Source organism: Protobothrops mucrosquamatus, unplaced genomic scaffold (genome assembly GCF_001527695.2).
Source record: "Protobothrops mucrosquamatus isolate PMUCROS unplaced genomic scaffold, P.Mucros_1.0 scaffold2599, whole genome shotgun sequence".
In the NCBI taxonomy this organism is placed as follows: domain Eukaryota; kingdom Metazoa; phylum Chordata; class Lepidosauria; order Squamata; family Viperidae; genus Protobothrops; species Protobothrops mucrosquamatus.
The window spans coordinates 283,634-299,897 of NW_015388653.1; the positions used below are offsets into that span (position 1 = coordinate 283,634).

The following is a 16,264-nucleotide window of genomic DNA, read 5'->3' on the forward strand; positions in this document are numbered from 1 at the left end:
GGGAGAAGGCCAACGCCAACGGATCCATTGGGAATTGAAAGTGTCTTTTGTGCAGCCAGCTGGTTTTAGCGAGGAATGGGCAAGCTTTTGAACCACACAATCAGCTTTGTGAAGCTGATTGCAAAAAGCTGCCACTTATAAAAACATTTTGTGTCTTTTTACAATCTTGAAAAAAAAACCCTGTCAGATTGTCCATAGAGATATCATGAGGAAATATTGGTACACTTAAAACTTGTGTAGATACGGAGGAAATATTTCTGCTTTTAATAGAAAAAGAAAGATGTAGAAGGGGTTAGAAAATAAAAGCTGTCACCTTACAGAGTATTGGCAGCATAAAAAAAAAATAATAAAATAGTAAAGGTACAGTAAAATAGTAAAATAAAGCTGGCACAACAGGCTGCCAAGTTGTGTGCTTGGTAAAATTCTGGCATTCAAGGTTTCAGAAACATTGAGAGTGATTTTATTCACCGGAAGTTTTAATCTCTTTCCTAGGTTGTGAAGTTGGAACGAACATATTACCAAAAGGATTGGCAAGTGAGAAGTACTGAATTCCTGGGGCGGATCCTACCTGGAGCAAAGTCCTAGCAAGGTTGGAGACTGTTCCGCGACTCATATTTCCCTCTACCTTTTAGAAACAGCAGTAGAGACAGTCCTTGACATGACCACAATTAGGAACAGAATTCTGGTTGCTAAGCAAGGAGTGAGTTGTGAGTTGTGCTTCTTAAAGTGGTCAAGTTGAGGAACACGGCTCAAATCTATCATCTTGACCAGGGGTAGTCAACCTTGGCTCTTTTATGACTCGTGGACTTCAACTACGGTCACACAATCAGAATTTGGGGGCTTGGGAATCGGCATATATATAGGTAGTCCTCAACTTATAACAGTTCACTTAGTGACTGAAGTTACAACGGCACTGAAAAAAGTGATTTACCATTTTTCACACTTATGATCGTTGTAATATCCCCATGGTCACGTGATTTACATTCGGATGCTTGACAACTGATTCGCATTTATGACAGTTGCAGCATCTCGGGGTCACGTGGTCCCCTTTTGTGACCTTTTGACAAGTAAAGTCAATGGGAGGAAGCTAGATTCACTTACCATGTTACTAATTTAACAACTCACTTAAAAACTGTGGCAAGAAAAGTGGTAAAATGGGGCAAAACTCACTCAACAAATTTTTCACTTAGCAACATAAATTTTGGGCTCAATCGACATCATAAGTTGAGGACTACCTGTATTTATGATATTTATTAATATTCCTTTTAATTAATTTTAAATTTGTATTGTTTTGTATGTATTTTAAATAGATTGTCAGCCGCCCTGAGTCCTACGGGAGAAGGGCGGGATATAAATTCAAATATAAATAAAAATAAAATAAAAATAAATGATGGTTGCAGTATCCCAAGGTCACATGATCGCCCTTTGTGACCTATCCAGCCAGCTTCAACAAGCCAAGTCAATGAGGGAAGCCAGATTCTCTTAATGGCTGCGTGATTCACTTAATAACTGCAGTGATTTGCTTAACAATTGTGGCCAAAAAGGTCATAAAATCAGCCATGATCACGAGATGGCTCACTTAACAACCACATTGCTTAGCAATGGAACTTCTGGTTCCAGTTATGGTCAGTCAAGGACTACCTGTGGTTTGTTTTGTGATATATTTTATGACGTGAACACAGATATCTATGTTTTGTTCCCCTGGATTTAATAGATTGCGTGAATTGAATTGTGAGGTCACTTAGGCCCAGTTGCGACTTTAACTGGCATCCACATGAGACCCTTGGTGAGAAAATAGGACCAAAAAATAAAAATATTCTACATATAAACCATTACACTTCTAGCATCAGATCAGTTTTCAGAACTGTGCCATTTGAATATATCTTGAATAGGATTTCTCCTTATTTTAATCTTTAAGCTGCTTGTTTTTGTGCCTAAGATGGAGAAGGAAGAAGACAGTACCCGGGAGATCTTACTCCCTGATTGGCAAGACAGCTCTCATGGTATTACCATCAAAGAGACGGATGAAGGTGTCTTCGTGAAGCAGATCCAACAGGACTCGCCGGTCGCCAAGACAGGAATTGTGCAGGAAGGTTAGTGAAACAATCTTGGGGCCTCTGCAGAATAAAGGAATAACTGAGTTGGAAGGGATCTTGGAGGTCATCTAAATCCAGGGCTTTTCAACCTTTTCACCCATTGTACCACTTTTGGGATATGGCAACATCCGAGGACCACCAGTCGCCTAGCAAGGTGTCAAAAACCTGGTGACCCCCCCCCAAAAGGAAAAAAGTGATAAAGTACAGGTAGTCCTCGACTTACAACAGTTCGCTTAGTGACTGTTCGAAGTTACAATGGCACTGAAAAAAGTGCCCCCCTCCCAAGCCACAGCCGAGCAAGACACCTGCCTGCCCGCCCGGTGGCGCTCTTCCTCCTGTCCGAGATTTCCATTGTTGTGAGCATTTCTGTTGAGGATTGGCAGTGGGGGTGGGGTGGGGGGGTGTTTGGTTTTTATTCCCCCCGTCTGCTGGGTGGTTGCAGCAGGTTTTGGTCACGTCACATGCACCTGGGATATTGTGACCGTCATAAATATGAATCGGTTGCCAAGCATCTGAATGTAAATCACAAGACCCTGGAAAGGCTGCAACATTCCAGCTGATCGGCGCTTCTTCTGGGCTCAGCAGAAGCTCCAGGATCAGCGCCGAGCTCCAATTGGAGCCTGGCGCTGATCCTGATGCTTCCACTGAGCCCTGACAGCCCCGAAGAAGGCTGGAGCCTGGTGCTGATCCTGGCGCTTCCGCTGAGCCCTGACAGCCCTGCAGCTCCAGCCGTCTCTCGCTCAGGCTTGTGCGGTGCTGCCACCGGTTCAGCTCATTCCCCTCCCCCGCTACCACTTTTCTAGGATGGTCGCGTATCACCTGCCAGGTGCCAATGTACCACAGGTGGTACCCGTACCACTGGTTGAAAAGCCCTGTTCTGGTCCAACTGCTTGCACAAGCAGAAGACCCTATACCATTTTGGACAAATGTCCAATCTCTTCTTAAAAGCCTCCAGTGATGGAGCATCCACAACGTCTGGAGGCAAGCTGTTCCACTGGTTAATAGTTCTCAGGAAATTTCTCCTTAATGCCAGGTTGCTTCTCTCCTTGATTAGTTTCCATTAGTTGCTTCTTGTCCTACCTTCAGGTGCTTTGGAGAATAGCTTGACCCCTTCCTCTTCTTTGTGGCAGCCCCTCAAATACTGGAAGACTGCTATCATGTCACCCCCTAGGCCCGTGGTGGCGAACCTATGGCACACATGCCACAGGTGGCATGCAGAGCCCTCTCTGTGGGCACGCGCACTGTCGCCCCAGTCCTAGGCCTTCAGCTGGGTTTTATAAAACTTTTTTGCTTTAGGCCTCCACCACTGTGTGCAAAAAAAAAAAAAGGTTCAATCAATCAATCAATTTCAACTTCTCGCAGGGAAAAAAAAGATCTCGCAAAGTTGGAATTGATTGATTGAACATTTTAGTCCCACCTAGTCTGCCGTTACCACCGCAGCCACACCCACCCAATGGGCCACGCCCACCTGGCACTCGACAATGCATAAGTAGGTTTTGGGTTGCAGTTTGGGCACTCGGTCTCTAAAAAGGTTCGCCATCACTGCCCTAGGCCTTCTTTTCACTTTTCACTTCATTGCAAATGAAGGATGTTTATTAAGTGGTGATCAAAAAGGTTGGATGTCCTTAGATAGCCACAGATCAATTCAACTCCTTCCGTTCTTGTAGATAGGTTAGTTTAGAACCTCTATCATTCCCAATCAAGGATGGTTAGAACTTAGAGGACTTCTGAAGGCACGACAAGAAGCAACGGGTGGACGTTTGTTAGAGGGAGATTCAACTGGAACTAAGGAGGAATTTCCTGACAATGAGAATGATTAGTCAAAGTTTGCCTTCTGTAGTTGTGGGTCTTCAAAAAAAGATTGGATATCCATTTGCCCTGGATGCAACAAAGTCTTCTACAGAGGGTTGAACTCGAAGACTTCCAAGGTCCCTGCTTTATATTCTGTCTGTTTTGTCCATGTGTGTGAAAGGACACATTTACCAATGGGGTGGCACTTGTGTGGTGGCACTACTTTCATTCATTTGATCGCCACGATATAAAAAAGATGCTGAGACTCTAGAAAGAGTGCAGAGAAGAGAAGGAAGCTGATTAGGGGGTGAAGAACATCTAGGAATTGGGTATGTCTAGTTTAATGAAAAGAAGGACTAGGGGTGACATGATAGCATCTTCCAATACTTGAAAGGTTGTCACAGGGAAGAGTCAGCCTATTCTCCAAAGCACCTGTGGGCGGGGCAAAAAGTGTAAACTTATCAAAGAGAGAAGCAACCTGGAACTAAGGAGAAAGTTTCTGACAGTGAGAACAATTAATCAGTGGAACTACTTGCCTCCAGAAATTGTGGGTGCTCCATTGTTGGAGGTCTTCAAGAAGAGATTGGACATCCATTGTCTGGGATGGAGTAAGGCCTCCTGCCTTGAGCTGACTAGAAGACCCCAAAGATCCCTTCCAACTCTGTTATTCTGTTATCCTTTCCACCCTTCCTTGATGTCTTTTTGAGCTCTTCCGAATGATCTAACAACAGAATCCTCGCTTTTCTCTTTCTGCAGGAGACCAGATTGTGAGCGCCACCATCTATTTTGACAATGTGCCCTCAAGGGAGGTCACGGAGCTCCTTAAAAATGTGGGTCATCACACAGTGGGCCTGCGGCTACAGAGGAAAGGAGACCGCTCCCCGTTGCCAGGGCAGGCTGGCTCCTACGACGTGTTTGCTCCAAGGAGCCCAGAAGTTGTTTTGGTGAGTATGTGTGAAAAGAAGAAGAATGGAAGAAATGTCTATGTGTGGAATATTTAAGGAAAACAACAATCCCGGTTTCCCTATTGATCTTGGGTGCCTTGCTTAATTCTAGGTCAAGGGTGCTCAAGTTTGAGATTGAACTAGAACTAAGGAGAAATTTCCTGACAATGAGAACAATTAACCAGTGGAACAAGCTGGCCTTCAGAAGTTGTGGGTGCTCCAACACTGGAAGTTTTTAAGAAGAGACAGGACAGCTACTTGTCTGGAATGTATAGGGCAGTGGTGGCGAATCTATGGCACTGGTGCCAGAGGCGGCACTCGGAGCCCTCTCTGTGGGTACACATGCTGTTGCCCCAGCCTTGCCTCTCCCCATGACCCCCTCCTCTCCAGCAGCCCCCCTGGAGGAGAATCGCCCCTGAGCATGGCCCACACGGAGCAGCGCAGCCAAAGACATGGCAGCCAGGCAGCGTAGACAAGACTCCTGCCCTCACGCCCCATCGCACGCAGTTGATGCTGTGGGGCGTGGGCAGAGGGTGTGGCCGCCATAGCGCTGCTGGGCTGCCTAGGCGATCTGCGGCGGGCCCTGAAGGTGGTGAGTGGCCCTGCAGGCAGGTGGGGTGGGGGCGGGGCAGGGGCGGGGCCAGTTTTTGGGCACTTGGTCTCTAAAAGGTTCTCCATCACTGGTATAGGGTCCCCTCCAATTCTGTTATTCCGTTATTGCACCCAGGGTACAATTAGCAAGAGCCTTAGAGACCCAGTTTGATCCAGTTCCTGCAAAAAGTGGTTGAAAAAGTTAGTCTGGTACAATTTCACAGTCGGAGAGAGGAAACCAAATTGGGGAAGGGAGGCCGAAGATGGACCATCTCTATGAAGGGCTCAGTAAACGGAGTCAAGGTCCAGAATAGTGCAGGGTCTCCTGCTTGAGCAAGGGATTGGACTAGAAGACCTCCCAACTTTTCATTCCAACCCTATTATTTTATAGGGACCAATAGGGTCCCTTCCAACTCTATTATTCTATATTCTAACTAAGAATATTTGAAGTGAAATGATGAGACTTGTCACTGCAGACATTTTGGGATGTTGTTTTGATCCAGACTGCTCTCAGTGATTGCCTGTAGAAGTGCAGCAGTTTGAGCATAAAGTTTGATGACACAATTCCTTTCCCTTTCAGAGTGGAGATGATGAAGAGTACCAGCGGATTTACACCACAAAAATTAAACCTCGCCTTAAGTCAGAAGATGGCATAGAAGTTGAGCATGCAGGAACTCAAAGCAGGACCATCACAGTCACCAAAAGAGTCACAGCTTACACTGTCGATGTTACCGGCCATGAAGGTACCAAAGAGATTGACATCAGCAGTCCTGAGTTTAAGATCAAAATTCCTAAACATGAACTTACCCAGATTTCTAAAGTTGGAATTGAATCAGAGCCTGGGAAAACTGTCATCAAGATCCCACACGTGGATTTGCCTGGGAGGCCCAGCTATGGAAAAGTCTCCCACGAAGGAGGGAAATTTTATGATGTGACATATTCTGGACCAACTATTGACTTACCTTCCAGAACATTGGAGGCAGGTGTTCCCGAGACCCTTTTGGGGCAGCCAAAGGTGGGGAAAACTGATATCCAAGTCTCCAATGTCAAGGGCATAGATCTGAGAGGTCAGACAGACTTTACCAGCCCTGAAATCAATGGGAAAACAGGAGAACGGCTGCCATTCGATATCAAAGGTCCTAAAATGAAAGGGGAATGGGGAGGCATTGAAGGCAAAATGACAAGTCCAGGTCTCGGTGATGAAAACAAAGGAAAACTTACATTCCCTGCAATGAGAATGCCCAAATTTGGAATATCATCTCCAGGTGCTGACATTGACGTTCCTCAAATGACTGCAACAGCTCCATCTGTGACAATCAGAGGCCCAGGAGGGTTTCCAGAGGGCCCCAAAGACGCAATAACAAGCAGAGGAATACCAAAACCAGAGTTGGATATGGGTGTAAAAGGACTGGATTTGAAAGGTGGGGTGAAATCAAAGGTAGATTTTGAGGCTCCAGACATTGGACTTGAAGAGAGTGAAGCAAAATTTAAAATACCCCACATGGATATTCCTAAATTTTCTGTTTCAGGCCCTGCAGCAGGTATCAATGTTCCAAAAGGAGGGACTGAGATTAGTGGACAGACACCCAAAATCTCTATGTCAGATATTGACTTGAACCTTAAAAGTCCCAAAGGAAAAGGAGCTATATATATTTCAGGGCCAAAGATTGAAGGGGACTTGAAAGGGCCTAGTATGAGTATTGAGGGCCCCAAGGTTGACCTTGGTGGACCATTAAAAAGTCCAAATATCTCAATGCCCTCAGTGAAAACAACCCCAATCAAAGTGGCTGGGCCAGACGTTGACGTGAGACTAAAAGGGACATCATTAAAGGGTGATGTGGATGTTTCTATGCCCAAATTGGAAGGTGACCTGAAGGGCCCACAGATTGACATCAAGGGCCCCAAAGTGGACATTGCTGCTCGTGGCGTTGGCATCAAGAGTTCTTCTGATCAACTGAAAGGGCCTCATATCAAAACTCCACAAATCTCCATTCCAGACATTGACCTAAATTTGAAGGGCCACAAAGTTAAGGGAGACATGGGTGTTTCCATGCCAAGAGTGGAAGGAGAACTGAAAAGCCCAATTGTGGACATCAAGGGTCCTAAAATAGACACTGCAGCTCCAGATGTTGATCTTCATGGGCCTGAACTCAAAATGCCCAAATTGAAAATGCCTAAATTTGGTGTCCCCAGCTTGAAAGGTGAAGTTCCTGATCTAGACATCAGTCTTCCCAAGGGACGTCTTGATATTTCATATCCTAAGATGGATGTTGGCGTACCAGGATTGGACATTGAAGCACCAGAAGCCAAAATTAAAGGTCCCAAAGTCAAGATGCCAGGATTACATGTGGAGGCACCAAAGATTTCAGTTCCAGATGTTGACCTGAGCCTGAAAGGGCCATCATTAAAAGGTGACATGGATGTTTCTGTGCCCAAACTAGAAGGCAGTCTGAAGGGCCCACAGATAGACCTCAAAGGCCCCAAAGTAGACATTGCTGCTCCTGACATTGGCGTCAAAGGTCCTTCAGGTCAACTGAAAGGGCCTCATATCAAAACTCCACAAATCTCCATTCCAGACATTGACCTAAATTTGAAAGGCCCAAAAGTCAAAGGAGACATGGGTGTTTCCATGCCAAGAGTGGAAGGAGAACTGAAGGGCCCAACTGTGGACATCAAGGCTCCTAAAGTAGACATTGTAGCACCAGATGTTGACCTTCATGGGCCTGAACTCAAAATGCACAAATTGAAAATGCCTAAATTTGGCATGCCCAGCCTGAAAGGTGAAGTTCCTGTTGTGGACATCAATCTTCCCCAGGGCAGTCTTGACATCTCAGGTCCTAATGTAGATATAAAAGCTCCTGGATTGGACACTGAGGCACCAAAGATTTCAGTTCCAGATTTCGACCTGAGCCTAAAAGGGCCATCATTAAAAGGTGACATGGATGCTTCTGTGCCCAAACTAGAAGGTGGCCTGAAGGGCCCACAGATAGACCTCAAAGGCCCCAAAGTGGACATTGCTGCTCCTGACATTGGCCTCAGAGGACCTTCAGGTCAACTGAAAGGGCCTCATATCAAAACCCCTCAAATCTCCATTCCAGATATTGACCTAAATTTGAAAGGCCCAAAAGTCAAGGGGGACATGGGTGTTTCCATGCCAAGAGTGGAAGGAGAACTGAAGGGCCCAACTGTGGACATCAAGGCTCCTAAAGTAGACATTGTAGCACCAGATGTTGACCTTCATGGACCTGAACTCAAAATGCCCAAATTGAAAATGCCTAAATTTGGTGTGCCCAGCTTGAAAGGTGAAGTTCCTGTTGTGGACATCAATCTTCCTCAGGGCAGCCTTGACTTCTCTGCTCCTAAAGTAGATATTGCAGCCCCAAGATTGGACATTGAAGCACCAAAAGGCAAAATTAAAGGTCCCAAAGTCAAGATGCCAGGACTACATGTGGAGGCACCAAAGGTTTCAGTTCCAGATGTTGACCTGAGCCTGAAAGGGCCATCATTAAAAGGTGACATGGATGTTTCTGTGCCCAAACTAGAAGGCAGCCTGAAGGGCCCACAGATAGACCTCAAAGGCCCCAAAGTGGACATTGCTGCTCCTGACATTGGCGTCAAAGGTCCTTCAGGTCAACTGAAAGGGCCTCATATCAAAACTCCACAAATCTCCATTCCAGACATTGACCTAAATTTGAAAGGCCCCAAAGTCAAGGGGGACATGGGTGTTTCCATACCAAGAATGGAAGGAGAACTTAAGGGAGTGGACATCAAGGCTCCTAAAGTAGACATTGTAGCACCAGATGTTGACCTTCATGGGCCTGAACTCAAAATGCCCAAATTGAAAATGCCTAAATTTGGTGTGCCCAGCTTGAAACCTGACATTCCTGGTGTCGACATCAGTCTTCCCCAGGGCAGTCTTGACATCTCAGGTCCTAAAGTAGATATAAAAGCTCCTGGATTGGACATTGAGGTACCAAAGGTTTCAGTTCCAGATTTTGATCTGAACCTGAAAGGGCCATCATTAAAGGGTGATATGGATGTTTCTGTGCCAAAAGTAGGTGACCTGAAAGGCCCACAAATAGACATCAAAGGCCCCAAAGTGGACATTGCTGCTCCTGACATTGGCCTCAGAGGTCCTTCAGGTCAACTGAAAGGGCCTCATATCAAAACTCCACAAATCTCCATTCCAGACATTGACCTAAATTTGAAAGGCCCAAAAGTCAAGGGGGACATGGGTGTTTCCATGCCAAGAGTGAAAGGAGAACTGAAGAGCCCAGCTGTGGACATTGTAGCACCAGATGTTGACCTTCATGGGCCTGAACTTAAAATGCCCAAATTGAAAATGCCTAAATTTGGTATGCCCAGCTTGAAAGGTGAAGTTCCTGATGTCGACATCAATCTTTCCCAGGGCAGCCTTGACTTCTCTGGTCCTAAAGTAGCTATTGCAGCCCCAAGATTGGACATTGAAGCACCAGAAGGCAAAATTAAAGGTCCCAAAGTCAAGATGCCAGAAATGCATATTAAAGGTCCTAAAATCTCCATGCCAGACACTGATTTGAATCTAAAGGGGCCCAAACTCACAGGAGATGTTTGTATTCCAAAATTAGAAGCTGACATAAAAGGTCCAGAAATTGATATCAAAAGTCCAAAACTAGATATTGAAGCTCCAGATGTTGATCTACATGGACCAGAAGGGAAACTGAAGATGCCAAAATTCAAAATGCCTAAGTTTGGAATACCCAGCTTCAAAGGAGAAGGTCCTGATATGGATTTAAATCTGCCCAAAGCAGAGCTTGATGTTTCCGTTCCAACAGTTGATGTAGAAGTACCAAGTTTGGACATTGAAGGCCCAGAAGGAAAACTAAAAGGATCCAAATTTAAGATGCCTGAGTTTAATATTCATGCACCAAAGATATCAATGCCAGATGTTAATTTGAATCTAAAAGGGCCAAAATGGAAAGGGAATGCAGATATTTCTGGACCAAAAATAGAAGGTGAACTTAAGGGACCCCACATTGATATTGAAGGCCCTAAACTGGATGTTGATGTCCCTGATGTAGAGCTGGAAGGCCCTGAAGGAAAAATTAAAGGATCCAAATTCAAGATGCCAAAACTGAATATTAAAGCTCCCAAAATCTCCATGCCAGATGTAGATCTAGATCTCAAAGTCCCCAAAATGAAGGGTGAAATGGATGTAACTGTTCCAAAACTAGAAGGAGATTTGAAAGGACCGAATCTTGGTACACCAAAATTGGATATAGACCTTCCAGATATTGAACTTGAAGGCCCAGAAGCCAAGTTGAAGATGCCCAAAATGAAGCTACCAAAATTTGGAACACCTGGGTTGAAAGGAGAGGGTACTGATTTTAATGTGAGCCTTCCCAAAGGAGATTTGGATGTTTCGGGGTCAAAAGTAGATATTGATATGCCAAGTATGGATCTTGAAGGCCCAGAAGGAAAACTGAAAGGTCCGAAGTTTAAAATGCCTGAAATGCATTTCAAAACACCCAAAATCTCCATGCCAGATATTGACTTGAATTTGAAAGGTCCAAAAGTGAAAAGTGATTTAGATATTTCTGTTCCAACATTAGGAGGAGAATTGAAGGGACCCAGCATTGATATCAAGAGGCCAACAGTACAGCTAAGTGGTCCAGACGCTGATTTCGAGAGTGAGGGGAAACTAAAAATGCCAAAATTGAAGATGCCAGTTTTTACTGTTTCAAGCCCCAAACTAGAAAGTCCTGATGCAGAACTAAACTTGCCAAAGGGAGAAATTGACATCTCAGGTCCAAAGATAGATGTGGAAGTTCCAGAATTAGATGTTGAAGGTCCTGAAGGAAAGCTGAAAGGTTCAAAATTTAAGATGCCAAAACTGAATATCAAAGCACCGAAGATCTCCATGCCTGATGTAGACTTGAACATCAAAGGACCTGGAGCAAGAGGACAGATGGATGTAACTGTACCAAATATTGGAGGCAATCTTGAAGGACCTCAGATAGATATCAAGTCTCCTAAACTGGATGTGGAATCACCAGACATTAGCTTGGAATATCCAGAAGGAAAATTAAAAGGGACGAAGTTCAAGATGCCTGAAATGCATATCAGAGCTCCAAAGATCTCAATGCCAGATGTGGATTTGAACCTCAAAGGTCCAAAATTGAAGGGAGATGTGGATGTGTCTGTCCCAAAGCTGGAAGGTAACTTAAAAGGGCCAGATGTGGATATCAGAGGTCCCAAACTGGACATTGATGCACCTGATGTTGAACTTCATGGACCAGAAGGAAAGTTGAAGATGCCAAAATTCAAAATGCCCAAATTTGGCATGCCCAGCTTCAAAGGGGAAGGCCCAGATGTGGATGTAAGCTTCCCCAAAGCAGACCTTGATGTTTCTGTCCCAAAAGTAGATATTGAAGCACCATGTATGGACATTGAAGGCCCAGAAGGAAAAGTGAAAGGTCCCAAGTTTAAGATGCCTGAAATGCACTTCAAGACACCAAAGATCTCAATGCCTGATATTGATCTGAATCTCAAAGGTCCAAAACTGAAGGGAGATGTGGATGTTTCTGTCCCAAAATTGGAAGGTGACCTAAAAGGGCCAGATGTGGATATCAAAGGTCCCAAAGTGGACATGGATGCACCTGATGTTGAACTTCATGGACCAGAAGGAAAACTGAAGATGCCAAAATTCAGAATGCCCAAATTTGGCATGCCAAGCTTCAAAGGGGAAGGTCCAGACGTGGATGTAAGCCTTCCTAAAGGAGATCTTGATGTTTCTGGTCCAAAAATTGAAATCGAAGGACCAAATTTGGACATTGATGGCCCAGAAGGAAAGGTGAAAGGTCCCAAATTTAAGATGCCTGAAATGCACATCAAAGCTCCAAAGATCTCCATGCCAGATGTCGATTTGAACCTCAAAGGTCCAAAGCTGAAGGGAGATGTTGATGTTTTGGTTCCAAAGCTGGAAGGAGACCTAAAAGGGCCAGATGTGGATATCAAAGGTCCCAAACTGGACATTGATGCACCTGATGTTGAACTTCATGGACCAGAAGGAAAACTGAAGATGCCAAAATTCAAAATGCCCAAATTTGGCATGCCCAGCTTCAAAGGGGAAGGTCCAGATGTGGATGTAAGCCTCCCTAAAGGAGATCTTGATGTTTCTGGTCCAAAAATTGAACTTGAAGGGCCAGGTTTAGACATTGAAGCCCCAGAAGGAAAAATGAAAGGTCCCAAATTTAAGATGCCTGAAATGCACATTAAAGCTCCAAAGATCTCCATGCCAGATGTCGATTTGAACCTCAAAGGTCCAAAGCTGAAGGGAGATGTTGATGTTTCTGTTCCAAAGTTGGAAGGTGACCTGAAAGGGCCAGATGTCGATATCAAAGGTCCCAAATTGGATATAGATGCACCAGATATAGAAATTCAAGGTCCTGAAGGAAAGTGGAAAACTCCAAGGTTTAAGATGCCTGAAATGCACATTAAAGCTCCAAAGTTCTCCATGCCAGATGTAGACCTAAACGTCAAAGGTCCAAAACTGAAGGGAGATGTTGATATGTCTATCCCAAAGCTGCAAGGTGACCTAAAAGGTCCAGATGTGGATATCAAAGGTCCAAAACTGGATATTGATGCACCTGATATTGAACTTCATGGACCAGAAGGAAAGCTGAAGATGCCAAAATTCAAAATGCCCAAATTTGGCATGCCCAGCTTCAAAGGGGAAGGTCCAGATGTGGATGTAAACCTCCCCAAAGCAGACCTTGATGTTTCTCTTCCCAAAGTAGACATTGACGCACCAAGCTTGGACATTGAAGGCCCAGAAGGAAAAGTGAAAGGTCCCAAATTTAAGATGCCTGAAATGCACNAAAGTGGAAAACTCCAAGGTTTAAGATGCCTGAAATGCACATTAAAGCTCCAAAGTTCTCCATGCCAGATGTAGACCTAAACGTCAAAGGTCCAAAACTGAAGGGAGATGTTGATATGTCTATCCCAAAGCTGCAAGGTGACCTAAAAGGTCCAGATGTGGATATCAAAGGTCCGAAACTGGATATTGATGCACCTGATGTTGAACTTCATGGACCAGAAGGAAAGCTGAAGATGCCAAAATTCAAAATGCCCAAATTTGGCATGCCCAGCTTCAAAGGGGAAGGTCCAGATGTGGATGTAAACCTCCCCAAAGCAGACCTTGATGTTTCTCTTCCCAAAGTAGACATTGACGCACCAAGCTTGGACATTGAAGGCCCAGAAGGAAAAGTGAAAGGTCCCAAGTTTAAGATGCCTGAAATGCACATCAAGACACCAAAAATCTCAATGCCTGATATTGATCTGAACCTCAAAGGTCCAAAACTAAAGGGAGATGTGGATATGTCTGTTCCAAAGCTGGAAGGTGACCTAAAAGGACCAGATGTGGATATCAAAGGTCCCAAAGTGGACATTGATGCACCTGATGTTGAACTTCATGGACCAGAAGGAAAATTGAAGATGCCAAAATTCAGAATGCCCAAATTTGGCATGCCCAGATTCAAAGGGGAAGGCCCTGATGTGGATGTAAGCCTCCCCAAAGCAGACCTTGATGTTTCTCTCCCCAAAGTAGACATTGAAGCACCAAATCTGGACATTGAAGGCCCAGAAGGAAAAGTGAAAGGTCCCAGGTTTAAGATGCCTGAAATGCACTTCAAGACACCAAAGATCTCAATGCCTGATATTGATCTGAACCTCAAAGGTCCAAAACTGAAGGGAGATGTGGATGTTTCTGTCCCAAAATTGGAAGGTGACCTAAAAGGGCCAGATGTGGATATCAAAGGTCCCAAAGTGGACATGGATGCACCTGATGTTGAACTTCATGGACCAGAAGGAAAGCTGAAGATGCCAAAATTCAATATGCCCAAATTTGGCATGCCCAGCTTCAAAGGGGAAGGCCCAGATGTGGATGTAAGCTTCCCCAAAGCAGACCTTGATGTTTCTGTCCCAAAAGTAGATATTGAAGCACCATGTATGGACATTGAAGGCCCAGAAGGAAAAGTGAAAGGTCCCAAGTTTAAGATGCCTGAAATGCACTTCAAGACACCAAAGATCTCAATGCCTGATATTGATCTGAACCTCAAAGGTCCAAAACTGAAGGGAGATGTGGATGTTTCTGTCCCAAAATTGGAAGGTGGCCTAAAAGGTCCAGATGTGGATATCAAAGGTCCCAAAGTGGACATTGATGCACCTGACATTGAACTTCATGGACCAGAAGGAAAGCTGAAGATGCCAAAATTCAAGATGCCCAGGTTTGGCATGCCCGGCTTCAAAGGGGAAGGCCCAGANGACCCTGATATAAGTGTGGAAGTACCAGAGGGAAAGATAAAAGGTCCTAAATTTAAGATGCCTGAAATGCACATCAAAGCTCCAAAGATCTCCATGCCAGATATAGACTTGAACCTCAAAGGTCCAAAACTGAAGGGAGATGTTGATGTTTCTGTTCCCAAACTGGAAGGTGACCTGAAAGGTCCAGATGTGGATATCAAGGGTCCCAGGGTGGATATTGATGCACCTGATGTAGACATTGAAGGTCCTGAAGGAAAGTGGAAAGGTCCGAAGTTTAAGATGCCTGAAATGCACATCAAAGCTCCCAAAATCTCCATGCCAGATTTTGACTTTAACTTGAAAGGACCCAAAGTGAAAGGAGATGTGGATGTCTCAGTACCGAGCTTAGAGGGTGATCTGAAGGGCCCTGCCCTTGACATCAAAGGGCCCAAACTAGACGTTGATGTTCCAGAAGTTGATCTTGAAGGACCTGAAGGGAAGTTGAAAGGACCCAAATTTAAGATGCCAGAGATGAATGTCAAAGCTCCCAAAATTTCCATGCCAGATTTTGATTTGAATGTGCGAGGTCCCAAAGTGAGAGGAGATGTGGATGTTGCATTGCCAAAGGTTGAAGCCCCTGATGTGGACATTCAAGGCCCCAAAGTGGACATTGACATCCCTGATGTTGACTTGCATGGTCCAGAAGGTAAAATCAAGCTGCCCAAATTTAAAATGCCCAAGTTTGGAATGCCTGGATTTAAAGGAGACGGTCCTTCAGTGGATGTGACCATACCCAAGGGAGAAGTGGATATATCTGGTCCCAAACTAGATATTGAAACACCTGATCTGCAAATCGAACACCCAGAAGGAAAATTTAAAGGTCCCAAAGTGAAGATGCCAGAAATGCATTTTAATGTCCCCCAAATTTCAATGCCAGATATTGATTTGAATTTGAAAGGTCCAAAACTTAAAGGAGATGTAGGAGGTGACATTAAAGGACCTGATATTGCATTGAAAGGACCTGATGTTGAACTGGAGGCACCAAAAGTAGACATTGAAGCAAAACCAAAGAAATCAAGATTTAAACTTCCCAAGTTCAATTTTTCTGGCCCCAAACTTCATACACCTGAAGTTGATGTGAAGGTTAAGAAACCAGATGTCGATATCTCAAGACCAAAAGGGGGTGTTCAGAGTCCAGATGTGGATATCCAAGGAAAAGCAAAAGGTACTAAATTTAAAATGCCGTCGTTGAATATTTCCTCCCCTAAGGTCTCTATGCCTGATGTGGAATTAAATTTGAAAGGACCTAAATTAAAAGGAGACCTGAATGTTTCTGTACCAAGCCTGGAAGGAGATTTGAAAGGCCCTGAAGTTGACATCAAAGGCCCCAAGATGGATGTTGGTGCACCAGAGGTTGATCTTCATGGCCCTGAAGGCAAACTCAAAATGCCTAAGTTTAAGATGCCCAAATTTGGAATACCAGGCATCAAAGCAGAAGCTCCTGATGTGGATGTAACCCTACCCAAAGCTGATCTTGACTTGTCAGGCCCCAAAGTGGAC

At 44.6% G+C, this 16,264-nt stretch overlaps 1 protein-coding gene across 1 annotated transcript in view; it reads left to right on the forward strand.

Moving 5' to 3' along the window:
• Positions 1–1,654: 1,654 nt before the first annotated feature.
• Positions 1,655–16,264, forward strand: part of LOC107296010 (neuroblast differentiation-associated protein AHNAK) — a 23,617-nt gene continuing 9,007 nt past the window's right edge. The window contains 4 exon segments of the mRNA XM_029285958.1: positions 1,655–2,093; positions 4,644–4,831; positions 6,003–13,278; positions 13,281–16,264. Coding sequence (XP_029141791.1) covers positions 1,940–2,093; positions 4,644–4,831; positions 6,003–13,278; positions 13,281–16,264 — 10,602 coding nt within the window. The 5' untranslated portion in view covers positions 1,655–1,939.